General features: G+C 42.8%; 1 protein-coding gene across 1 annotated transcript; it reads right to left on the bottom strand.

Moving 5' to 3' along the window:
- Positions 1–669: 669 nt before the first annotated feature.
- On the bottom strand, positions 670–8,872 carry LOC141569853 (optineurin-like). Its single transcript, XM_074324376.1, has 4 exons — positions 8,499–8,872; positions 7,625–7,830; positions 2,914–3,096; positions 670–859 (listed from the first exon to the last, which is right to left on the bottom strand). Exons 1-4 carry the CDS (start codon positions 8,749–8,751, stop codon positions 701–703), a joined length of 801 nt encoding a protein of 266 aa, XP_074180477.1. The 5' UTR covers positions 8,752–8,872; the 3' UTR covers positions 670–700.
- Between the last annotated feature and the right edge of the window lie 17,749 nt (positions 8,873–26,621).

Raw genomic sequence — 26,621 nt, 5'->3', positions numbered from 1 at the left:
AGCATAACAAAAAAAACCCACCCACTTTCATGTTTTATAAATATATTCATCAAGTTATAGAAAAATGATATTAAAAGCCTATGAAGGAAGAGATCCTTAGAGAAACTGTCAGATAACTGTGTCTTTTAACAGGTCTAATACATTAGTAACCCCTTTACAGAGGATGAGCGGACAGCCCATTCTGGGGGAGTACTACCTGCAAGAGACTCAGGGGCACAGTTCCTCAAAGTCCCCCCACCATTTAAGAGTCTGCTTCCTAATATCTTCTTGGGACAGGTCAACTTGAGACTCCAGAGATAAGATATCTGGGCACTTCCAAACAACACCCAGTGACTCCGAGCAGTGGCACTCATGGTTAGAGAAGATTACCCAGTAGGATTAGTCACCTTGGTGTGTGCTCAGGATTGAACACGGCAGAGAATATGGAAACATCCCACTTATCAAGCTAGGCAGCCTGGTCCACGTCAAAGTGCACTGGTGTGCAAATAAGGAAACATGGGTATTTTGATGGAGAACAAGTTTGTTTTCCGTCTGATCTGATGGGAGATGGAACACTTTGAGTGGTGAGCGTTGCCCTAAAAAGGTACCAAACATTGCTTTTATTCTCTGCCAGTTGTGACTGCAACATCAAACAGCATTCAAACCGAACACTATTGCAAGGTCCTGGTATAACATAATAAGAAGTGATTTTTCCAGCCTATCATGTGTGACCTCGCAGTGGGGAGCTGGAAGTGACATGCCTGCCCAGTCTGCCTGTCCAACAGCCCAAGTCTTTCTTCACATGCGTGTCAATGAAATCACTTCTTGTGGGCCCAGGACTTGTCTTCATTTCTTTCACTGCCACATGTGCTTCTCCTTCCTGTACAAGCAGAAATGAAAGGGATTTAACACATGTCTGCAAGACAAGTTATCAAAAGAGCAAAGGCAAGCAATCAAGAATTTTGGTGACATGCAAGCCAAGGAACCTACCAAACATTTAGATGTGAGATGCTTAATTTTGGTCAAGTGGAATGGAAATGTACCCTTCCCTCACCCCACATGCCCTATCAGGATTATAAATACCTCGACGAAGGCTGGGCTCCTGACCCTATAACATGAAAGCTGATCTCCTTTCTCTCCTTGGCAGTTCCCTTCTTTCCTAGGTTAAGGTCACACAGAGTTAGTTACAACTCCACATACCATCCCAGTACAGTCCTTTAAAATGCTGAAGCAAAGTTGAAAAAGAGGCAGTTTTCTGTGAGCAAGTCTCACAAAACACAAAGTCGGCTCCCATTAGCAATCCTGTGTATCTTGAGCCACTTAGGAACAAAGAACATTAGGACCACTTAAATGATTTGAAAGATAGTTCTATTCTAATGACCTAGTGGGAAAAGCTTCCAAAAATGCAGAAAGATTGTTCTCAGTAATTTTGATTGTGACACTCTTCCTAAATCTTGGGCAATGTGTTCCAGTTCACAGAAGCAAGGCAAGAAAAACAGGTTTATACTAAAAATAACTGTCACTCATCAGTGAGGGAACATACTATTCTAACCATGCACTATGAAGGAAGATGCCTCATTTAGAAACTTCTGATATGCTCTTTGGGCTTCCTGAATTTTATCAGTTATTTGCAGAAGGTTAACACTCTGATCAACCTTGTGCTTTATAATCTTTAGTCATTTGCAGAAAGGGTATTCTGGCAAAGGATGCTTTTCAAATGGTATTTCAATTCTCTTAATTTTGACCACTATTAAGGCACCTAAAATTTATTAGGGGACATGGATGGCAAGGTTACTAAGAGCCATTTTCCAACTCTATCAATCTTCAGTGCAGCAGATGAATCAGATTTCAGATACACCAAATAATTTAGCTTTTTGTAAGTTGCTCCCCACTCCCCCTTATGTACTAAGTGTACTTTTCTTTCAGAGATCTGCACTTTGACAAAGCTAAAATGACAGTGTGCATGACAGGATTTCACCCTCATGTGTTTTTCTCCTTCACTTTTCAATCTCTTTTAGTAGCAACAAAAAAGAGGCCCCTCTGTGGTTTATCCGCCTCTTTCGTAGGACACCCAGACCCAGCTGTGATAGATGCCTCACATGTGCTTCAAAATGGGGTGGAACCTGCCATCTGGCTCAGCTCACTTCAATATGGGTGGCACATGAATGCGAGTTTGATAGCACCGGCTTCAAACTCTGTTCTCAGAGGTCCCTGAGCGGCTGCTGTTAGAGAAAGTTCCTCCACCTACAACCAGAGCAGCTCTGCTCCTTCTTTTCTCCACTTCTGATTTTCAATAAACCAGGGTACTTTATAAGACTGTCTTTGAAAGCATGGTTCTATTATTAAAAAGTGTTTTTTAAAATTTCTTTTGTTGGGGAATATTGGGGAACAGTGTGTTTCTCCAGGGCCCATCAGCTCCAAGTCGTTGTCCTTCAGTCTAGTTGTGGAGGGCGCAGCTCACTGGCCCATGTAGGAATCGAACCGCCAACCCAGTTGTTCAGAGCTTGTGCTCTAACGAACAGAGCCATCTGGCCGCCTCTGAAAAGTGTTTTAAAGCTCTTAATTTACTACATCTGGTCATGATTCTGCTCACCTAAGTGAAATGCTGAACACAGCTTTGAAACCTGGTCTGAAAAAGTTTATGCTTTTATTTTTAGGTCAGTCACATAAAGGTCTGATTTGTCAGGACATACTGGAAAAAAGAAGGACGATCTCTTTTGTCATAAAAGGTAGTCGATATTTTCCCATTTCAGCAATGATAACCCTTACAAGCATTATGTTACACTTAAGAAATAAGAGCCAATTGATCTTTGCTACACTGAAATTTTCCCACTACTTGGCTCCATGTGTTGAAAGAAATGGTGGTATTTGTATCAACTGTCCAGGTGAGGTTTTATAATTTGCTTAAAACAAAACCAAAGCCAAAACACTTACAGCCGTCCTAATTTCAACAAAGGAGTCTTCAGAGTGCCCTCTTGAGTTCAACTTGAGTTGTAATTCAGACACAATGCCCAGCAGATCTGCCTTTTCAGCTTGAAAGCATGCCACCTGGGTCTTTAGCTGTTCCATTTCCTGTTCTGCTACTGCTTTGGGGTCCCCAGCGTGTCCTGGAAATGACTAGGAACAAAGCGAATTAACTAATCAATCCAAGAATCTGGCCGTCAAACTCCAGTGCTCCATACCCACTGGGAAGGCAGTTTCTCAACATCTTCGTCCCCTGTGCTTTACAATAGAATATTCTAGCTTGTCCTTGGCAATTTATTTTGACATAACATTTAAAATGAACATTTTCATATCATTTTATTGTATTCAAATAATAGCAAATTAAAATAACCTCATGAAAGAAAGGCTTCCTCAGCATGCTGGAATAATCTGATATTATGAAAATAACCAACCAGACCTTGGCAATGGTAGACTTGCAAATTTTAGTCCAGAATATCAGAAAATAAGGATAAAATGCTGCCAAAATTCAACCTCTTGCTTTTTATTTTACTCCACAAGTGCACACCCACCCCCTCGCTCCCCATACCTGTCATGTCCACTTAGAAGCCAAAGCATCAAGGACATCACTTGGCACAGTAACAGCAAAACACAATGAAAGGTCCAAAATTCTCCCAGGTATATAGTCTGGATACTATAATACTCTGGGTTGGTGCTTTAAGATGCTAAACGTAAGTCTGGTGAGAAATAAGCAAACTGAAAGTTCAGAGGCTGGTATGAAAGCTCAAAAAAAATTAAATTTCAGGCTCTATAAACATTAATATTTCACCAATACATCAAGTACGTGTTGTGTTCAGCCAGATGCAATCACTGCATACGACAAAGTCGGAAGAAAGACCCTGTTTAGAGGCAAGGTTTTACTTGGGAGCAGGGAGAACAGACTCGACTCCACACTCAGCTAATCAGTGTACGTGCTGCCATGAGCACATTCACTTAATGTCTTGGCCTCAGTTTACTTGAGTTAGAAAGAAAGACATGGCACACAGGGTCTCTGGTCTCTTCCAGCTCTGACCTTCTCGGCCTCTCTGATTTCCTCCTCAGGAAACCTTCACTACTCTTGAGGGCATGGCACCACCAGAAATATGTACACTTGAGATTGTCAGAGGAGGCAACACATCAGAAAACTGACATGCACCACACACATACCCCTCTCTGTGACGGCTTTCCTAAGGAATGGTAACCAGGCACAAAGGTTCGCAGTGGACCCAAACAGTATCAGAAGGGCATGTGCCCAGAACATAAACCAGCTCGTCCATGAAATATTAAAAACTGATGGATGGGTATTAACTTGCAGCAAGGAGGTGCCCCTCCTACCATCGAGATCATGCTCTTCCTTCCTTTGGAGCATTTCCTTACTGGGAAACTAGCACAGGCCTTTGAGCACAGCAACTCCTTGTGAAACGGAAGAGTCAGGTCTGCAAGGAAAGGTTAAAAGCCTGTGCCATCTCTCTTAGTAATGACTCACACCAAAGAAACGTACGTCTAAAGGAATGAAAACATACAAGGAAAGCTACCACTGAGCCTGGAACCAGGAAGCAAACAGATGAAGGCAAGACTACATAGGATCATTAGGAATCTTCACGTTTACCCACCTGATCTCTCAGAGAACATTTCATGGAATGGATTTTTCAAAACTACTTTGGCAGAAAGATAGGAAATAGAGTTTTATTTTTTTAAAAAAAGAATAGGCTTAGAGCTTTATTTGACTTTTCTGTCTCCTTATAAAAGAAGGTTCCTGGAATGAAGTTTTAAACAAGTGTCTGAAGACCAGGGATATAAGGCCGTGACACTAGAGTCTCCGACTGTCAGGTTAATTTTCTTTTTCACAATTGTGAGCACCTCTTAAATGCCTTTGAGAAAAGATGAACCTACTTATTTGGCCATAAACACCTTGTACTCTAACACTTTAAATGTCTCTCTATTTTACCCCCGAGAGTCTGTTCACTGACTTCCTGGACTAGAACTCCCATGGTTTATTTTCTAGGATCTCAGCCCCAATTCCACCATTTGTCACACTGTCCTCACTTTTAGTCACTTACCATTGACTTTGTGAAACACAGCAACTTCTCTGTCTTTCTCTGTATTTAGATAATATCTCCATCCTACTGTCCTAGCAACGTGCCCAGTTGATATCCCATTCTATAATCCAAGAAGAAAAGCCTGTCTAATGACCTTCGCCTAGCAGTCTGCAATTAAAATTTAAAAACTACTCTGTAGAGACATTATATAAAGTATAATTCAGTGAAATCAAACAGAACCATTAATGCCTCTGCCTCACCCTGAGGATTGGAAGGCAGATCTCTAGAGGAAATTTCCAACTCTCTTCCCTGTGTAGGACAAAACGCTTGAGAAGCCCTGATGGCCGAGACGGGATTCCCCCCTGTGGAAACAGCAGCAAAGATGGGCCAGCATGAGTGAGACAAGTCCCAGGCCTTGAGAGCATTATTAAGTGAGGAAGATGACTGCCTAAATCTAAAAACGACCTCAAGGGAGGCAAGGGGTCAGCCTGGGAGGCACAGTTTTGTGTGGGGAGCGGGCTGTGAGCTGACAAAGGCCTTGCACCTGCAGGTCATTCCTATGGGAAGCCTCGCCTCAGCAATCTTCGATGTAGGAAGCGGGCTGTGAGCTGACAAAGGCCTTGCAGCTGCAAGGTCATCCCCACGGGAAGCCTGCTTGTTCTGCTAATACTTGTTTGTATAGATAACTGTTATAAGACTGTATAAAAACTGTGAAATAAAGACTGCACCACTGCTCTACCATCCCGTGGACGGTGGACCTCCCGATCCCAGCTTTCCTGTCTCTGTGTCTTTTCTCAATCTCCTCACCCTTCCCCCTCAGGCAGAGCCCTCCTGGTCGCGTGGGCCGCAACAGTTTTGGGGGGAGAAGGCTGATGACAAAGGGTATTAAAGAGCCCCAAGTATTTGATTGTGCCAAACACCCAAGTCCTGTGTTCCAAGGATTCGCTTCTGAGTCCTGCTTGTAGCTCACTTCGACAGATCGCCTACACTGAAACAAGCTGTCCAGAGTTTCAACTTCTGATCTCAACTTCTTCCAATGCTGGGATCTGTAAGAAAACCTCCAGGCAGACAATCTCAAACTGCTTCTGGAAGCTTCCTTTTTGGCTTCAATGTGCTAGGTCCCAGCCGGCTGAAGCCAACTGTCAGTTCACCTCCCAAAAGCCAAGGGAGGAAAACCATATAAGACATTTTCTTCCAGAGAATAGAAAATTACTCATATGTCCCAGGTGTAATCATTTCTTCAGAGTATTACACCTCAAAAACATTCAGACAATGAGCGATTTCCCCCCAAACGTGACTTAATGCTCTTCCAACTGGAAGACACGTTGAAGCATCAGATGTGGTAAGCCTTATCCACAGTGAAACATTTCCAACACTAACATGAATGTATTAAAGCTCAATGTTTCCATTGTCTCACGAGCACCAGTTGATGAATAGATCACTGACACTTTTCTAAACAACTTTTCATCCTTTGGATTATTCTACATCATCCCCTTTGCATTACTTTCTTTCCATGTTAGTCCTCTGTTCGCATTCTTTACCCATTCAAGAAATTAGCGATCATCAAAGTTCAAGGTAAAGTCTCAAGAAAGATCACTGATATCTGGAGTTACGTCCTCCCTGAATCAACCCAGTGCTCTGTCCTCCAAAGAGTTAAGATCCAGGTTTGGAAGAAAATGAACAGCAGATGCGTCCATGTAAACAAATAATACCCAGTGAGCGTTAGCAACCAGGCAGACGCTGCACATGTGCTCTGCTTTGTTTTTCACTAACATCTTTGATACCCACTCTGCGTTGTGAGCATATTTCCCAGGTTCTTTGGGTCAATGAAAGCACGGCAACCCTATATAATCTTCTATCACAATATACATTTGTTAAACCATCTTTCAGAAGTAAATGTACAATGGAAAGTGATGAATCTATCTTAGACAGAGAGGAAGGACAAGGTCAGTAAGTAAAGCTTCTGAGTAACAGATTTCTTAAAATGTAATCTTATATCACAGACACACTGAAAACTAACACTTGGATGGTTCTAGGTAGAGGTCCTTCTGCACTGTCTATAATGAATACAAAACATTAGTTTATCACAGCAACATTCTTTTGACTATAATCAATATGGTCAAAGCTTTACAAATGTCTTTCCCCCAACAGTGATTATGCATGGCCCTTAAAACTGCAACCAATCTTCTCAGCAAGAACACTTCTTTCGTGATGAATCTATCTTAGACAGAGAGGAAGGACAAGGTCAGTAAGTAAAGCTTCTGAGTAACAGATTTCTTAAAATGTAATCTTATATCACAGACACACTGAAAACTAACACTTGGATGGTTCTAGGCAGAGGTCCTTCTGCACTGTCTATAATGAATACAAAACATTAGTTTATAACTGCAACATTCTTTTGACTATAATCAATATGGTCAAAGCTTTACAAATGTCTTTCCCCCAACAGTAATTTTTCATGACCCTTAAACCTGCAACCAACCTTCTCAGCAAGAACACTTTTTTCAAGGTAATGCAAAACACCTGTCTAACTTGAACCATGAAAGGTTTTGGTCTAGAAGTCAACACAAATAAGATTCCACTACAAATATCAGTAAAATAAAATCACAGCCAATGAGTCTGCTCACCTGGAATGACATTTCTGTTTTCCCTTTCAGTTTTCCAAATTCTTCCTTCAATTTTTCATTTTCATGACTTAAAGCCATTAGGCGTTCTTTGGCTTCTTTGCTCTGGATCTCAAATAATAACTGGCGTTCTTCTTTCTGTTTCTCTGTCCAGGCTGAAAGCTCCTCAAATCGTCCTTTCATAGCTTGGTTATTTAGCTTCATGGCTTCTGTATTGAGTTCAGAGTGACGGCGTCACACACCAGGGGACCGAACCTGATTTCATGAATCACACTGCCCCCTCAGACCCCTTCACCAGGAGGCTCTGGATCTAAAGATGCCACGTTGGGCCTGGGCCCAAGGATCAGCCAGAAGAAGACTGTAGCAAGATGAGTGACTTTTGTTTTCAGACAGGACTAGCGGGTCTAATGGTATTTCTAGTCCTCATAAGACTCAAGAAAATAAAATTGATTCGGGTACCTCGATACAGCACAAATACCTATGTATAACTACAAAGACTAACCAGATTCAAACACAGGTCCTAACAAAAGCCATGGCTTGAGATATTAGAATGCTTCCTCTTAACAAGGTAATATTATTTAGGACTAACTCTGCAATAATAGCAGCCTTCCTTCTTTTTCCTTTTAAATGGACTAAATGTCAATATGCTATTTCCCAGAGACACATAAAATATTTTTTATTTTTTATACTTACCTTCACCCAAAAGTAAACAATGAAAGCAGCTTTAGCCTTACTGAAAGCTTAATTCTGTGCTCTTTCTGCCCCCAGGGAACCAGACAGAGAGCAGGGAGTTCACCAACAAGCCTTATTACAAAGGGTATTATATTCAGGAAGGTCCAGGGTGAATGGAGAAACACGGGGGCCAGGTGTTGCTTACCTTTCAGCTGATGGTTCTCCATCAGCAGCTTCTTCATTTGCTGCAGCAGCTCCTCTGGGGTGAATGTGTCCAGGTTTGGGTGAGCCAGATTGGGGGGTCCATTTCCTGTGGTTTCGTTGGGGCTGTCCCCCTTTTCAGTTAGGCAGTTAAGCTGTTGGTGGGACATGGCAACAGATCCTATGGAAAAGTTACAAACAGAAAATATAGCTGTCCGTCCTCTGCAAGGGCTCCCCATGAATCCCCCCAAATCCATTAGCAATTGCTAATATGTATTCCAAAAGTTGCCTACTTTCCCTCCCATCATATTTTGAATATTTTTTGACTCTTTTAAACAAAGGCTATCCTAGCTCAGTGTGTATGTGTGTGCACTTGGATGCCTGTGCATATGGGTGTGTAAAGGGGTACAGTGAGGAGCTGGGAAATGGAGGAGGAAAAAAAGGGCAAAAGGGCACGGCATCATGATGATCAGGAATCTTAGCAAGAGTCATTCAAGAGGATTTCCATATGTACATATTTGTAGATTTGGGCAAAGTATCATTGAGCTGATTTTCCCATGCAAATCATTCCATTCAAGTCTCCATATTGGGGGTGAATTGTATGGTATATTAAGTATATTTCAATAAAGCTGTTAATCTCCATATTTCATTTCTTGTATTTTTGGCTAAGAAGAGAACTACCATATTTCAGATGCTTACAGTGTCCCGAATCACTGCATCAGACACATCAGCTTCTAATCCTCATTGAAACTCCATTATATTTAGTTTACAGCTGACAGAGCTGAGTTCACTGAGGTTTTACAGCTCATCCAAAGTCACTTAAGATGAGGCACAAACAAGTATCAAGGATGACTCCAAACCCAGGTATATAGGACCATAAAGGGATGACTGAATATTTAGGCTTCAATATTGGATCATTTTGCAAAGCACACTAAAAAGACTAAGAAATCTCGCCTAGTTATTGCATGTTCTGAGACTGTTTTAAGCATACCACTTAACCTGTAGAGGGGCAAAGCCGACGTCAATAAGACACAAGTGCATCCCAACTCCACTTCTGTAGGGCCTATCACCTGGGCAAACAGAACTCTCCTCTCATGACTGGCTGCATGCTACAGGCAAACATTTTCTTTTACACACTTCATGAAGAAGATGATAAGCCTTTTCATGAAACCCTGCGGTCAGTGAAGACGAGGAGAGAGAAGTACACTCTGATATCTCACTGTATCATCACGACTGAGTGCTCTCCCAGTGCCCATATAAGAAAAGGCAACCAACACACTAGTGCAGGACGGTACTTCCTCCTGATCCAACAGGAGGCGGCACCCGGGCTCTCTGGGGGTCCCCTGGCATCAAGAGGCCGGCGACCTGCCTTTGATCTAAAGGTCCTTGTAGGAAATCAGAGATGGAGCTACTACTGATGGGACAGCAGGCCCCCAACAGTGTCACCTGTGTGACTTCTCCCCAGGCAGCTAGCACAAGGAAAGGCATTCTCATGAGATTCTTTAATGAAGATGGCAATGTCAGGAAGTAAAAACACTGATAAAGCACGATATTCAAGTGTGAGCCGTTGAAGGCACCGATGTGTCCCATATCCCAATTCATTTAGCAAAGAGGATACTGCTGACGTGTGCTCTCTGATAGTATCAGGGGACGAGAACGAGCTGCTTTTGTTTCCCACAATAAAATGTTGATTATTTTGCATAAAATAATTTGGACAAAAATAATTTGAATAAAGCCAGTTTCTGGCTTTCCATAAAATTCAGTTTTGTACAGAATGACGTTGGTGCTAACATTTCATAAAAATGGGTTTTTACTTAGTATCAGTGTTCCCATCAATTTTGCAGAGGAATACTAAAATTCTAGGTGATAGACCTAAAGATAAAATCCTTGTAACGTGTATCATTTACTTGTGCACATTAAATTTCCTCAGGTATTCAGTGATTACACAACAATTCAAAAAAGTAAATGGAAACATTTAACAGATTTTTTAAAAAGTACCTAAGCAGGTATCTACAAATGTGTTTGGTTCCATTATTATATGCACACATTTCTCCTTAATAGTTTTTCCAAGAGAGGGGAAAGAGAAGGAAAGGAGAGGGGAGGGGAGAGGGAGGAAAGAAAACAACCCAGATATTTTTCTCTTTGACTATCCTTTATACCTCTACCAAGTCTTCAGACACACCATAAAGGAGTTCAACAGCTTCTAGTTATTACATTGGTGCTTCTCACTTTTCCAGGTTGCCCAGATTTTATAAGGACACCAGGAAAAACAAAACAAAACAAAACAGGGTTATACTAAGGGAGACAGTAGAATAAACACTGGGCGCCACTAACCAGACGTGTGACCTCCAGATGTCACCTGACCTCTTATGATGGTGAGCAAATGTGACTTATCTAGCAGATGATCATTACAGTAGTTTTCAGCTCAAAAAGTGTTATTAAGCCTCTAACAAGATCAGAGTCCAACCCATACCATTCAACACATGCACCCTAACACCCTCAGGGCCATGCCTCCCTCTCACACTAATAATACATATGCCTATCCTAGTTATAGTAAAGCCTTTGGTATTCAGCACTGTCAGGAAAAATTATTTGGTAATGCAGATGTCACAGTAAATAAAAAGTTAGCCTGTATGCTGAATATAAGTATGTAAATACCAAAATTATAAGCATGTAAATTAGTACCAAAATTTTACTAAAAGCAATTTAACTGACTTGTGGTGACTCAAAGAGAACTTTATGATTTTAGAATATTTCAAGGGGCCTCATTATGAATTATCACAGTACAGTGCATATGTGAAAGGTCTGTTGGTAGAATGCCAGTTAGAGGGAGTTGAGTCCTCTGTTTTTAACAACACCTTGAGCTGCTTTCAATGAAACAAACACAGAGATGTATTATATATCCTTGCACGCATCTTCAAAGGTTATGGAAATTGGAACTAAGCCATTTATTCCAAGTTCTACCCCATAACAGATTTTTTTCATAAAAGGCTGTTGTGCGGGAGACCCTGCTCGCTGCGCCATTTGTCATGCGGGGCGGCCTGCAGGGTCTCTGGTCCCGCTCCCCACACAAGAACGCAGGACATGGCGAGGCCAAAAAGGAACACCCACGGAGCCATAGGTAGGGGAGTCATACCACTATATTCTCTCTGGCGGCACTATACTCTCACTGGAGGCTGGATCCACACTGTCCGCAAACCGCCATCCACACTTGCCAGCCCAGCCGCCATCTTCTTGCTAGCCCCCATTCTTTCTCTCTTCTCTCTCTCTGCTAGCGTAGCCACAGCAGTTATATTGTGGCCAATGGCTCGCTGGTTACAGCTGACGGCCAACTAGCCACAGCTGATGGCCATGCAATCACAGTTGGCCATTTACTACCTGAGCCAGCACCTGTCTATGTGAGGCCGAGAGCCTGGAAACTACTTTCTGAGGCTCTGCCCCCACAAAGGCCAACTAATGTGGATCTGAAATGTGTCATTTACAAGCAAAGGTGATATTTAACTACAGAAGGCTGAATTAATTTAACACGGGATTTGTCAAGATTTCCCTGATGAGGAAGAAAGAGAGCTACATAGAAGGTCCAAAGATCAAAAGCAAAATCTCGGGGATTTTATTCCCAGATCCACTATTTGAATTCCCGATTATATATTTTTATCATTCTTAACTCCAGAATGATAAATTCTGGAATTGCTTAACTACTTGTAGTTATAGCAATGGCTTGACTTTGTAGGCATGAGCTTAAATCTCATCCCTGAGTTGGGCTTTAAAATGATCCAGTCCAACTCCTTATTCTGGCTCTGGCGGCCCAAGATGGCGGATCAGACATTTAACCCTGGTCTTGAACAAAAGAAAAATAAGAAAAAATAAGTCTTGTCTGGCTTTTGCGGCAGATGGTCATATAGACCAGGCGTAAATGACTTCAATGACAGAAACTATGAGCAATGACCTTAGCAGGCAACTGCCCATTATATTACAGGATGGTTCTGATTGTCAGAAAGTCATTTTGTATTGAACTTAAATCTGCCTTATACTGACTTCCACCCACTAGACATTGGACCAGTGGGAATAGGTAATACAGAATAAGTCTAGGACCCTACCCTGGTGTGGTTGATTCTCCAAATTTGCTGATTAAGTTTTCATAGGTTCAATCCCCATGTGGATGAAGAAATTTTAAACAGTGAAAACCTATTTGGTGATTGGAGACAATAGCTGGCTATTGGCAAAGTCTGGTTTGGGTTCACAAGGAAGCTGAGTAAGATTCCAAGACTGCATCAACTAAACCCATCCCCATCCTGGGAAAAGAACTCAAAGTATGCATCCTTCTAGCGGGATAAAAACAACTCTCATCTTTTATGCCAGAAATGCTATCCTGATTTTGTAACTTGCTAATATACGGAAAATGGAAATAGACTTCACCTCATCGCCCCGGGCAGAAACCTGGGAGCTGTGTTTGAGTCTTCCCATTTCCTCTTCCTCCAAGTCTAATGGGTCACTAATGGGTCACCAAAGGGTGTCACTTCCGCCCCCTCTCCATCCTCACCAGCTTAGGTCAGGCCCTTCTTGTCTCGTCTGGACTACAGATATCAACGTCGCACTCCACAGAGTACAGGATTTCTGCCTATTTTGTCCACAGCACCTAGGACATTACCTGGTATATTTGGGGGTCCAACAAATACTTGCTGAATGAAATTTCATAGCCTCCTACACAGTCTGACTCTCAGATCGTTCCCTCTCAGCCCACTGTTTTTTTCCCCAACATGAGCTCATCTGGCTGCTTAAAACCCTTCCCATACAAGACAGAGGTCCAGCTCCTTCCTGAGAGACAAATAGGGCCTTTCAGGATCTGTCTGTCACTTAGTCACCAATATCATCTCCTGTCGCCATGCCACTCACACCCAGAGGACATTACAGAGCTCACAGTTCCCTGCACTCTTGCTTCTACGCCCTTGTATCTGTGTTCTGCCCTGTGCTTCAAATGAATGGCCCCCTTTTGCCCTGACAAACAGCCACTGGACAGTTCAATGTCCAGCTCAAGGAGATGTCCCGTTCTTTCCTCTGTGTACCCAATAGCGCGTTCCACCTGTGTTCCACCTCCCTGGCCCTTTTCTGCAAAGTGTTCACCCCATGCCCGTCCATCTTCCTGTCCAACTTAGGCCATGGTCTCTATTTCATTCTTCCCAGATACTGGCACACAGCAGGCCCTCAGGAAATGTTTGTTGAAATGATATGAAAATATAGTTTAACAAGGTATTTTAAAGTCTAACACTAATGAAACACTTCCTGCTGTGTAGGTGACAAACCCACACGCTAGTATTATGAGTTTTACTACAGTTCTACGGCATTCACTTCCAGATTCTTAAATTCAACTTTTAAAACTTACCTTGAAAATTAGTACTGTTTTTTATATTACTATTAGGTTGGTGCAAAAGTAATTGAGGTTTTTGCATTCATTTTTAACCTTTTAAACCACAATTACTTTTGCACCAACTTAATGCAAAGGTATCTGGACATCATTTCATAACATATATTCTGTTATTCAATCCTCATGCACATCAAAGTGAAAACAATGAAAACTTGTAATATATTTTTTTCTGCATGAAATAGATGTTAATTTCAAAAAGACAAAGTTTACTTTTTTCCTTTTCCTTTGTATTTACTGTTCCATAGATTCCAAAGAACATATCACACAGTTCAAGTATCTAGAAAACTCACAAGAAGCAGGGCTCGGAGATCTACTTAAAGGGGGGGCTTCCACAGTAAGGTAATAAATACAATGACCAGTTCCTTTCAACAATAAGTTTCTTTTGGTTTTTGGAGGGTTTATTTGGATTCCATAGCATAAGATGCAACCTGAGGTCAATTACAAAAAGACACTACTTTTATAATGCTGTTCACAATATCTAAAGAACTACTGAAACTTTCCCAGTAGAAAAATGGATCATTCATCCCAAAGACACCCGGCGCCCGCACTCCCGCCTCTCTCCGGGTCACTGCTTCCTCGGCATCGTGCCCGCTGGGGGAGGCTCGGTACCCGGATGCAGACGCGGACCGGAGGACCCGCGGGAGGACGATGGCGGGGACTCCGTGAGCCTCGGGCTGACTTGCGGCCTTGCGACCCCGCGCAGCGACGCACTGCGGACTGCCGAGCTGGCCTCCCCGCCTCCACCGGGAATTTCCCGGGCCCCGCCCCTCGACAGCCCCCGCCCCTCAACAGTCCCCCCCCCCCCCCCAGGGCCCTGCGGCTAGTATCCTGCTTCTCCTCTTCCCTGCACTGATTCGCGCTGGCTCTAGGCGCCGACCGGGATAATGAGGATTGCGCCAAGGTGTCAGTGTGATAACCGTGACGAACGGCGTTAATCAAAATAAATTATTAATTAAACCATGTGTGCGGAGTCGTTCTTCCCCGCGGGGGTCCCTATATAAAGCCATATCCACAGGGGGTCGCTGCACCCCGTGGAAAGAGGAGGATGGTCCCAAGCATCCTTGGAACTAGGCGTCGATCTCTATTAAAAGCCTTACATCTGGATGTAGGTAACTGAGCACGCATGGCTTTCCACCTGATTTTACGCTTAAAATAGACCTTTAATTATAAACAAAAAGGCTGCGGGATGCTTTTTCCGCTTTTGTTACCAGGGAACAAAACACCTGGTTTTGTTCCTGGATGTGTCAGCTGCCCCAGGCAGGGGGATTACTGCATTGACCTGGATTGTACCTGGGAAGCAGGGGTATTGCTCTACTGGACCAGAGGAGGGAAGATGCTTCCGGATTTGTCAGAATTAAAAGGAAGGAAACAAGACGAGGAAGGAGGGAGAACCGCGCGAGTTTGCAGTGTAAGCACGGTGAGCAGGAACGAGCACACCTGACGCAGAAGTCATCTGATCTCAGGGTCAAAGTCCATGCCGAAGTGGTGCGGTCCTAGCACCCTGCAGGCAACGGGACCCTCGAGCAAGACTGGAAAACAGCAATTAGGGCGGGGTTGCAGGTGGTCTGGAAGAGTGTCTGGGAGCCGGTTTGCGCTGAAGACCAAGAAGGACGTCATACCTGGAAGCCTTGATTTTGGAATGAAGGAGCTGACGCTGCTGAAATCAGTGGGAATAAGCAGCGTGTGGATGAGCATCCACGCTGCTCACTGGTGAGATGGAAACCAGCCGCAGGCACGGGGGTGCGGGGCAATCCTAATACAAGTGGCAAGAGGTATATGCTCCCTTTCCTGGCATCCCGGTAAGATTCCGCAGGATTCTGCTTCGCTATCTAGACCGCCTGCCCCGGGCTGGCTACGCCTGCCTGGCCATTCACACCACCCTGAGGTTAACACCCCCCCCCCCCGGAGCAGAGCAGGTGCAGCTAGCGAGTTAGTAACTGCCCCCAGACTCAATTCCAGAGCGCCCCTCCTGGGCCTGGTAGGGGTGCCTGGGGTGAGTCACACTCCACTGGGCTTCCTTCTACTTTAAACCATAGGAAGGTAAGATGAACTGAGTATCAGAGAAGCTGGGGAGGGGGGAGGGGATAGGGGGGCGGGAGTGGAGGAAGGTCATATGCAATGCTGCCCACGCTGCAGAGTGGGAAGGTTGGGGATGAGTTTCTGGTACAGAAAGTGGTCAAGGGAATTTTCTCTCCACCTACTTGCTCCCAGCAGGAAGGGCCTCTGAGGCATTGAGCACCTCCACCACTTCTTACTATGCAGCTATGTGACCTTGGACAAATTACCCGCTCATGCTGTGCCTCATTCGCTCTCTGTAAAATGGGGGCTGTACTACAGATCCCCAATAACAAAAAGTTCCCAGAACCAAACCCTTTCTTAATTCACTTAAAAGATAAAACCTGACCTAAACTGATGTAAATAAAGCCTTTTACAGTCTTTAGACCACTTGTGATTATTTGTTTCCCTGAAGGCACATTAACTAGTTTGTATGAGAACTGCTTCAGATCCTCTTGGGGAGTTATGTTATGTAAATTACAGGCATGTGTTACCTTGCTAACATCCAAACACTTCTGAATTCTGAATCAGAGCTTGCTGTAAAGGCTTGGAATCTACAGCACCTACTGCTTCGTGTCCTGGTGAGGGTTAAAGGAACAATGCATGTAAAAATGCTCAGAACAATGCCTGGTGCAGTGATAATTGTACTGTTAAATTGCTAGTGTTAGAGCCGGCTTTGTTTCTCAGCCTGAATAGTCCAGGCGGTACCTCCTTCCTGTTTCACATTTCCATGAGTAGATGGACTCTAAGTGCCCCTAAGAAAACTGAAACTGTAACTTGCTTTTAGCTGTTCACTGATGTGCTTTTGTGGTAGGGTATTTAGGGAGATATTCGTTCGTTTATGTAAATGATCTCTGTGCTCCTCCCCACCCCCTAGCTCCTTCTGTTTGAAGAAGGCAGCTGATCCCTGTGTTTCCTAAGGGCATTTGCAAGATCCTTTTAGTCTATTGAGAGAGCTCATCCTCACTAAACACTGTATATATCCCAGGTGTCCTGGTGGGGAAAAGGGAGATAGGCTGGATGGGGTAGGGGGCTTTTACAGCAGTTGGAGAGAAGAATGACTGCTCTAGAGTGGAAGGGGTGGGGATTGGTGGTCTCCTGGGCCCCTGCAGCACCAGGCAAGCTCTTGGTGTCACACAGCTTCGTGATGCATCTATTAAACCTAGGGAACCTGGTCCCACAGTTGTGGCAGATTCTGGAGTCCACACTTGTCACTGGAAATAATAGAGCAGCCTGCCTTCTCCTTAGAAGAACCCATGTGTTGGGTAATGAGGGTATCAGCAGCAAGATGAATGGGCTGAAGAACAAGTGGTCCTGATTCCAATGGTACTGAAGGCCCTTCTAGATTTTTGCAAGACCCTAGAGAAGGAGAACCTCCACTCCAGGCCGCAGTGATGCCTGACAGTGGATCTCCCTACATCCCTCCTGGCACGGGCTGAGTGGAAAGTAAAGCTATGTAATATTTTTATGTACATCTGAGCTAGTAAACTAATATTCATACTTGGGACACCAGATCCAAAAGATCTACCTAGACCATGATTGTATATATATATATATGAAATGTCTGGAAAAGGGAAACAGAGAGACAGAAAGCAGACCTGGGCTTGGCTGGTGCTGGGAGTAGCTTTGACTGCAAACAAGCTCGAGGGTATTTTTGGGGTGATGAAAATATTCTAAAACTGGATTGTAATGACTGCACAACTATTAGTGTAATTAAAATCACTGAGTTTACAGTTATAATGGATGAATTTTGTGGCATGTAAATTATACTTCAGTCGAGTTGCAGAAAAACACCAAAAAGAACATTAGAGCCTGAGGTAAATAATCATATTGTCCCAGAAAGGATATGTCCCTTCTCCTGTTGGGCCAACATCTACTCAGTAGCTGAGCTGGTCTGGGCTTCCTTTGAGCTTTAGATTCAGTTCACCATTGACTCCAAATATTCTGAGGATGGGTTCCTCGAAAAGTTCAACAGAATTACCACATGAGCCAGCAATCCCACTTCTAGATATACACCTGAATGAATTGGAAAGAGGGACTCAGACTGATTTCCTCTTACTGATATGCAGCATCTGCCTGTACAGTATGAGGAGTGAGGTGTATAGTCGAGGCCTCCATCAGAAAGAGGCTCTGGGAGTAGACTCTCAACTGCTGCAAATTTGCAACAGACTCAGCCAAGTACCTTGAATCCCAGGGAAATGGCGCTGCTTTATGAAAAGCCAGAGTGAGTGTGTGTGTGTGTGTGTGTTGGGGATATGGCAGAGGTTAACAGTTGTCCAATTATCTATTGCTGTGTAACAACCCCCCTCCCAACCACACAATTTTTGGCTTAAAACTGTAAAAATAAAAGCAAACAGAGACCAGCCTTGAAAATTCCCTGAGCAGACAAAATTAGTTTAGTCATACCAGCAAAGCTTAATTTAGCTGATTTTGCAAGTCTAACTTGATCTGGTTCATTTCTTGCTTATGCCTCTGGAAATCAGAAGCAAAACTTGAACTCTTTCCTGAGGTTGATATGAGGTAACCGCTGACCAATTTCCCTGTCATTTAAGAAAATTCTAATAGAATAACCAATCCCTGTGAAGAACAAACGGTCATTGCTTTCTCACTCCATTAGCTGTGAGATTGATAACAATGTTCCATGTTTGGGTTTGAAATATTCTTACTTTGCAAACTGTCTTTTGGTGTGAACCCAATAACCTTTTACTAAGCACTACTTTGGTGATTTGTTGGTTTTACTTCTGTTATTTCTGAACTTTTGACAAAACAGTAACAATTATTTTGCTCATGAATTGAATGTGGGAGTTAGTCGGGCTCTGCTTGGCAGTTCTTGACTGAATTCCTTCCACAGTCAGATGGTAGCTAAACCTGGGGCATCTCAAAACCTGGGAAGACTCAAAGTGCTGGGGCTCCGTGGTCTCTTTCCCCCGCTGCATACCTCCCACTCCATGCACATGGCTGCTTCAGGGTAGCTAGACTTCTTCCATGTGATCCAAAGTGGACTTCCTCTGCCCTGCCACACCCCCCCCCCTGTCATCATTATGACTGTCATCTGTTCAGTTTTGGGAGGGTACAGCCCCCAGACTCCAAGATGGTTTTGAGGTGTGGTTTTCCTACTTTCAGTGTCTCTTTGACTAAGTTTCAGGTCAGTTGCTCCGTTGTGTTTCTCTCAGCACCTGAGGCTGAAAACTCTTTCCCAGGTTTTTTGCCAGCTGACTGTTTGTCTCGCCAACATCATAAAAATGGCCCATTGGAAGCCAAGGAGTTGAGAGAAAGCTTTGGGAGATCTGACTGGCAGATTTTAGGTCAAAAAAAAAAAAATTCATGAGTTTTTTTGGGGTCGGGGGAAACCTCTGTTTTCTTTCCCAGTTCTTCCAGGTCCAGATCTCTGACATTTGAATGGGTTCCTCTTTTACTTTCCTTCATTTGTCACAGATAACATCTTAATCAGTAATTTGCAACAACAGAGTAATTTTTTTGCATACTATTTCATGCAATAGATGCTTTTTGTAAAAAGACAAGCTTTTTGATGATAAGCCATAAAAATGATCTTTTAAGAGTTTGGCAACTGAGCAGAAAAGACAGCCAGCAGTCTCAAGACTTGGGCTCAGATCCTCTCTCCACCATTTAATAGTTACTTCACTTCTCTGAGTATCGGTGTCCTCATCTGAAAAACGGATTAACACCTGCCTTACTCGCTTTCTAAAATCATAAGGATCAAGGTTGGTGGAAGCTCAGATGTCGCACCTGCCTGAGTCTGGACAGTGGGTGAGGGAAGGGCTCAGCGGAGAATCCATGGTTTCTGCCAGCGCTTCTGCTGTGGGGAGGCTGCCCCTCTGGCTCTCGCTCTGCAGCCAGATGACTTGCTTCCTCCTTGTGTGTCCCTGGCGCCTTTCGAGCTGCTGCCCCAGAGCTGGAACTCAGAATGAGTGAGTCAGTCAGCAAAATGCTCTTCCCCACTTGTCCTGCCTGGCCCACACTGACTCATCTATCCAGTCTCAGATGAAACATAATTTCCTTAAGAAAGCCTTCCTTGGGGTTGCCGGTTAGCTCAGTTGGTTAGAGCGTGTTGTGCTTGACGGCAAAGTTGCAGGCTGGATCCCTACATGGGCCACTGTAAGCTGCGCCCTCGACAACTGGATTGAAATAACTACTTGACTTGGAGCTGATGGGTCCTGGAAAAACACATTTAAAATAAATACAAGTTAAAAGAAAGAAAGAAAGCCTTCCTTGAGCATGCCCCACCAGGCCCCACTCTCCTGGACTAGGGTCAGGAAATAGATAGCAGATATTAGGATAAAAGAAGCTTTAAAAATTAAGAATCTAATCAAGGCTGAAGAAGTTAGCTACAACCTCAGTGAAGATTACAGATTTCTCTGAGCAGATGGAAGAAGTCAGAAATGGCATCCCTTCAACTCAGAAAAGCTCAACCGTATAAAGAACTCAAACATGGTATAGTAACTGTGAAAAGGGCTCATTCTTAAATTCTCCTAAAATTGAAGATACTAGAATGTTTCAACTTAAATACATTCACAATTATGATTTTAGATGGGAATTATAAGGCTGACTTGTTGGTCCAATTAGGCAAATTTTCTTAAACATTGCAAGTACATAAATACCAAATATGCACACTCCTTAATGTAAAAAAAAATAGTCAAAACACATAACTCTTAAAGATTTAATGTATGTTTTAATTCTAAATCTTCCTGGGGTTAAAAGAAACTTCTGTAGTAGGCAGAATTCTAAGATGACTCCTACCCCTTGCATATGGGTGGAACTTGGAAATATGATGAGATGTTATTCCCATGACTAGATTACTAATCAGTTGACTTTGAGCTAATCAAAACATTTTCCTGGAAGGGCCAGCCTTAACCAGGCAAGCCTTTACAAGGGGAAGCATCGGAGTAATGTGCTCCTGCTGACTTTGAAGATGTAGCTGACCCCTGGCCAACAGACAGAAAAAACACTGGGACCTCAGCCCTACAACCACAAGGAGTTCAATTATGCCAACAACCAGTGAACTTGGAAGCGGATCTTTAGATGAGAACCACAGCCCCAGATTTCAGCCTGATGACACCCTGATCTTACCTGTGCCTGAAATCCTAATCCACAGAAACTTTGTAATAGAAAACTACTATTCCCTCTGTAGTGGGCTGAATTGTGTCCCTTCACCCAAATATGTTGAAACATTAACCCCCTTATGACTTTATTTGGAAATAGGCTCTTCGCAGATGTAATCAAGTTAAGAGGAGGTCATTTTGAATAAGGGTGGGCCCTAAATCTGATGACTGCATCCTTATAAAGAGACGGAGATTTGGGGACACACTTGCACATACACAGGGAAGATGGACAAGTGACAATGTAGGCAGAAACTGGAGTGATGTAGCTAAAACCCAGGGAATGGTAAGGCATGGATGCAGACATCAGATCTGGATCCTAGACAGCCGCCCTAGCTGGGCTTTTGGGACACTCATCTCTCCTGGTTCTCCTCCTGCCACTTTCAGTGGCCCCTTCTACTCGGCGTCCTTGCTGGCACTCCTATTGACCTCTAATGCCTGGAGTCCTCAGGGCTCCGTCCGGGCTCCACCCTCTGAGTCTCTCATCAGGTGATCTTGTCATTCCCTTGTCTTTAAATCCCATCGATGCGTTGATTATACCAAACTTGACATCCCCATGTCAGGCGCCTTCTTTGAGTTTCCTTCTGGAACGTACAAAAGCAGGTCTGATGGCGTCCCCGTCCAGCAATGCCCAGGATGCCACCCAACCCCACCCACCTTCATTCTTCATTTGACTTCCTTCAGATCTCAGTGAGCTTACATTTAACCTTCTCTGACCAACGTAGCATTGGATCCATGTCACTTCATCCCGCTCATTTCCTTCACAGCATTTTTTAATTACCTACAATGTTATTCATTTCTTGTTCACTTGACTCTCATTGGTTATACTTTCTAGAATTTTAGCTCCATGAGGAGACCATGTCTCTCATTTACTTTTCTGGGCTCAGAGCCATGCAAAGTGCCTGACCAAAAGCAGCTGCTCAGCAATACCTGATGAACAAATAAAAGGTTGTCCTGAGCAGGTCACCTAACCTTGCTGGGGTAATTCCATCTATTTTATAATATTAAGAGGATTCTATAATATTAAGGGATGTAAGGTGGTATACTTGGAAGAGCCCAGTCTGCTACCTGGCACATAGCAGGTGTTTATTAAAAGTTAGTAAATGTAAATTAAATGTTATTTCCTTCCCGTTTTTCTGGACCATACATAATAAGCTTATAACACGCACCTAAAAGCCCTTCATTAAATCTGGTGTGATGCACATCACATAGTTCTAAACTGAGTGTACTTATTATCTAGTATACAGATGCCCTGGGCTGTATTCTCAGAGACAATGATTCAAAATGGCGTGTATCCTGCTGTGTGCCAAAGTTTCAGATCCAGTTATATAGAGTATACATTAAAGTGCAGTACTGGGTATATTAGTCAAAGTTCTCCCAAAGGGAAAAAGACAATAGAAGATTATCTATCTATCTATCTATCTATCTATCTATCTATCTATCTATCATCAGTAGGGTACGCTGGCAGGCTGGACATTTAGGTAAGACTTGATGTTGCAGTCTTGAGTCTGAATCACACAGGGAGCAGGCTGGAAACACAGGCAGGATTTTATGCTTCGGTCTTGAAGAAAATTCCTTCCATTTTGGGGAACTTCAGTCTTTGCTCTTAGGGCCTTCAACTGATTGGACGAGGCCCACCACATTATGAAGGGTAGTAAGCTTTACTCAAAGGTACTTACTTAAATATTAATCACGTCTAAAATATACCTTCACAAAAACATCCAGATTGGTGTGTGACCATACAAATTGGCATTCTGTCCTAGCCAAATTAGCCATGACACTGGGCAAATATTTTAATGATCAATTTTAAGAAGAATGTTGAAATAGTCTAATATTTCTTCTGTTTTAGCCTGAGTTTCATGGAGAACCTATAGTACCAAATCCTTATTCCTTCCTGCAGGAGTTTGTTATTGATTTTTCTTTTCAGTGTTTTCCCCATTAGTCTTAACAGATTCAATACTTTGGAAGTGGGAAAAGGGTTCTTAATTAGGAGTGTATTATCATTACTCACCCGACTGGCAAGTCTAGAAGTCTCTCTCCTTAAAATAAAGACATCTGTGTGTCATATACCCCACTTCAAATATTGTTTATTATTTCATTCAAAAACCACAAAAACAAAACAAACAAAACAAACCAATTCCAGACCGCTAGTCACTATGCTGGATGCTAGTTAGAATGACAAAATGTGGCTTTGGTTTTCTAATTGTTTTTTGCTGGTTGTCACAGGGCCCCTTAAATCTCGTGACTTGTTTGACTAAATAAAACAGTCACTTTATGAAACTGCAAAGGAAATGGAAAGGAAGTAGCAGGAAAGACCCCTTAGCTTCTGAGATACTCATTAGAAGTTGGGAGAGATTTGTTATGAAGTGATATAAAGCATTTTTCCAGCAGGAAACAATTTGTTCAGAATAGTTCCAGGTATGTAGTGGGCCTCCTGATGCTCATTAAGTCTAAACTGATTTTCTCGGCCTGTGACTATTTATGTCCAGTAGAAGGCGCCAAAGGAAACACTCATATTGGCTGAGACCCTTTCTTTTGCTCCATTTTAGTGTGACATGTGGATCAGAATAAGAAGTGGACAAGAAAATAGTTGCTTCTCCTGGCACGTGGTATATTGTAGAATAATGGAAAGGTAGGTCAAACACAGACTTCCCAGTAAAACAGCACCTAGACACAGAGTTAGCACGGGAAATTGTGTGTGTGTCTGTGTGTGTGCGTGCGCGGTTCTGAAATTAAACAGCAAAGAACGGAAGTGATGAAAAATTCTTCAAGAAAAGGTGATCAGAAAGTTTTCTAGAAAAACCTATGAAGACAATTAAAAAGTTGGAGAAGATGAGAGAAAAGGAGAGCTCAAGTGAACATGAGACTTGGAACTTGGATTAAAAGTATTAATATGGTGAACTCCAGAAGAAGGGGTCCTATTCCTCTATTTCTTGTAGTCCTCATAATAGTGAATGGAATTTCAATGAATACCATATAAGTGGGGATGAGGAGAAAAGACACCAAATCATTTAGAACCAATTCAGTGGAATTCTTTGTGTCGAGGGTCTCAAAAGTCTAGTGCTCACAAACTACATGTAGTACCTGTTGGGGAAGGTGAAGTCAAAGCTTTAGGTACTCACAGAGGAAGCACCCTACTGTGGAAAAGGAGACAAGAAAAAAGCAAAGTTGATTTGGAATGGTAGACGTACTGGGTTCACTTTCTGTTTGTTACACTTTTAGAATCTCCCATTAAAAGAACTGAAGGTGGAAGATGCCAAGAGAGATTTTCTGCCGGCTGCAGTTGAAGGATTTCTTGCTCAGTTTAGAAGCTGCTTCCAGAGCATGACCATTGACATCGTTTGGAAAAAGTTCCCTGTGTCCTATGCCACCCATCCAGAGACATTTCAAAAAGGAACACAAAGGAGAACATTAATAAGATATTCTCATGAGCACACACAGGTGACTACTAAAGACAAGACTAAGAAGCTACCATAGTTTGTTTCTGAGAATGTTGCTTCTCTCAGGGTTCTCTGCAAGTTATAAAACTCCTACGTGAAATAAAGCTACAGGAAGAATAGATAATGCATAACAATATACAAATATTATAGGCTTTGCAATTTACTTCAATTCCAAGTAACTTCCAACATTGGGTGCCAAAAAACTAGAAGTTCCTTTCTTCCAGGAGACATGATTTCTTACTCAAAGAGAATGCCATCCAGGTTGTTAAAAGTTCAAGCTGAGTTATAAAATCTATGGAAGGGAGTGGTGCTTAGTCCACGTTATTCCAATTAATCATTCAAAAAAGATCTCCTAAACATACTCTGATAAACCAGTGGCTCCTAAATTTGTGTGCTAAAGAATTGTTACCAGGAATGACATTGTACCTCATTTTTCTGCTGAGCTAGTAAGGCATTGTGGTCCTGACAAATAGGATGTGTGCTCTGATAAGCAGGATGTCCTCCTCCTTTCTCTGACTTTTAACAACATATCTCTTTGATTTAGAGGTATGTGTAAGGCTGGAATCCTGCTGGGCGGCTACAAGAAGTCTTGACCCAAGTAGGAACTGCAGCAAGGGGCTTTCTAACAGGGGCTAAGTCTCTCTTTCTCCTGCTCGTTACTATCTACCTACCTACCCCATCAGAATCACCTGAGGTTCCGGTTAAGATGCAGATTCCTCGGCCCAGACTTCACACTGTCTGAGTAGAGATTGGGGGTTAGAGCCTAAATGTTTAACATGAAATGTTTGCATGTTAAACAATCATTTCAGATGACTTCAATGCAGAAGAGAGAAGGACCTCTTTTAGAGAAATACTGCCCTGAGCAAAGGCAGATTGGTCAATCAGAGAGGACTTCAAGCTCACTTCTCCATTCATTCATTCATTTTTTCATTCATTTATTCATTTACTCACTCCCTCTCTCCAACACATTAATTCAACACACATTTCTGGTGCCTTTACAGTTACTTGGTGATGTGGGACATAGTAAATATAAAGAGACTCAGTTCCTGCCCGAAAGAAACTTGTATCTAAAGCCTGAGATATACTATATATATATATAATATATGTCCATTCATATATATATACATGAGGTGAGATCAAAATATTCGGTGAATGTCTAAATTTTAAAAAATGTATTACAGTAAAAGACACATTGACATTAATCCCTCACAAAATACTCTCTCTCACTTTGAACACACTTATTCCAGCATTCTTGCCACTTTCTGAAGCAGTTCTGGAAGTCCTCTTTCACGAGTGTCTTTAGTTGTACCGTCCTGGCTGCTTCCATGTCCTGAATCATTCTGACTTTGGGGATGAGCCAGAAGTCACATGGTGCCAGATCCGGTGAATTAGGTGAATGAGGACACACCATAATGTTTTTATTTGATGGAAATTGCCATATATCAGAAGCAATGTGTGACATGGAGCATTATCATGATGAAGGATGATTTATGGCACACTTTAAAGCAAACCTTCTCTTCTTAACTGTAGCTCACATCTGAATGACTGCACTGAACAAGTTGTAACTTGTCACTGTTACTAAGGTTCGATGCGTCACTTCCTATATTGAAGATCCCTGCTTTTCCGTTGGATGGCACTCGGCAGCACCATTCATTCTCTCTCTCTCTCTCTCTCTCTCTCTCTCTATATATATATATATATATATATATATATATATATATATATATACACATATATATTATATTATATATATATATATTATACACACACACACACACACACACACACACACACACACACACACACACAGGAGTGCCAAAAAAAATATAGTAGATGGCCATCAGCTGTGCCTAGCTGGCCGTCAGCAGTAACCAGTTAGCCAATTACCCACTGATAAAAATGCCGTGGCTGTTGGTTGCCGTGGCTGCATTGGTTGGTCAGTCGGTCGGTTGGCAGGCAGAGAAGGGGACAGCAGGTTGCAGGTCGTGTGGCTCCAGCCTCCAGAGACGATAGTGCGTCCAGAAAGACTATACTGGTATGACTACCCTACCTATGGCTCCGTGGGTATTCCTTTTTGGCCTAGCCATATCCTG

The sequence above is a fragment of the Rhinolophus sinicus genome, unplaced genomic scaffold, assembly GCF_036562045.2.
Source record: "Rhinolophus sinicus isolate RSC01 unplaced genomic scaffold, ASM3656204v1 Contig18, whole genome shotgun sequence".
NCBI classification, from domain to species: Eukaryota; Metazoa; Chordata; class Mammalia; order Chiroptera; family Rhinolophidae; genus Rhinolophus; species Rhinolophus sinicus.
Note: the sequence above shows the minus strand (reverse complement) of the source record. Positions and strands in the feature narration are given on the sequence as shown.

What these genes read in the sequence shown, in the direction of transcription:
- LOC141569853 (XM_074324376.1), bottom strand. Translation starts at nt 8,751, where the DNA reads ATGGATTTGGGGGGATTCATGGGGAGCCCTTGCAGAGGACGGACAGCT. An exon ending in GGAGAACCATCAGCTGAAAG is followed by an intron (nt 7,831 to 8,498) that starts GTAAGCAACACC and finishes AACTCAATACAG; the next exon opens with AAGCCATGAAGCTAAATAAC. An exon ending in TTGTTGAAATTAGGACGGCT is followed by an intron (nt 860 to 2,913) that starts GTAAGTGTTTTG and finishes CTGCTTGTACAG; the next exon opens with GAAGGAGAAGCACATGTGGC.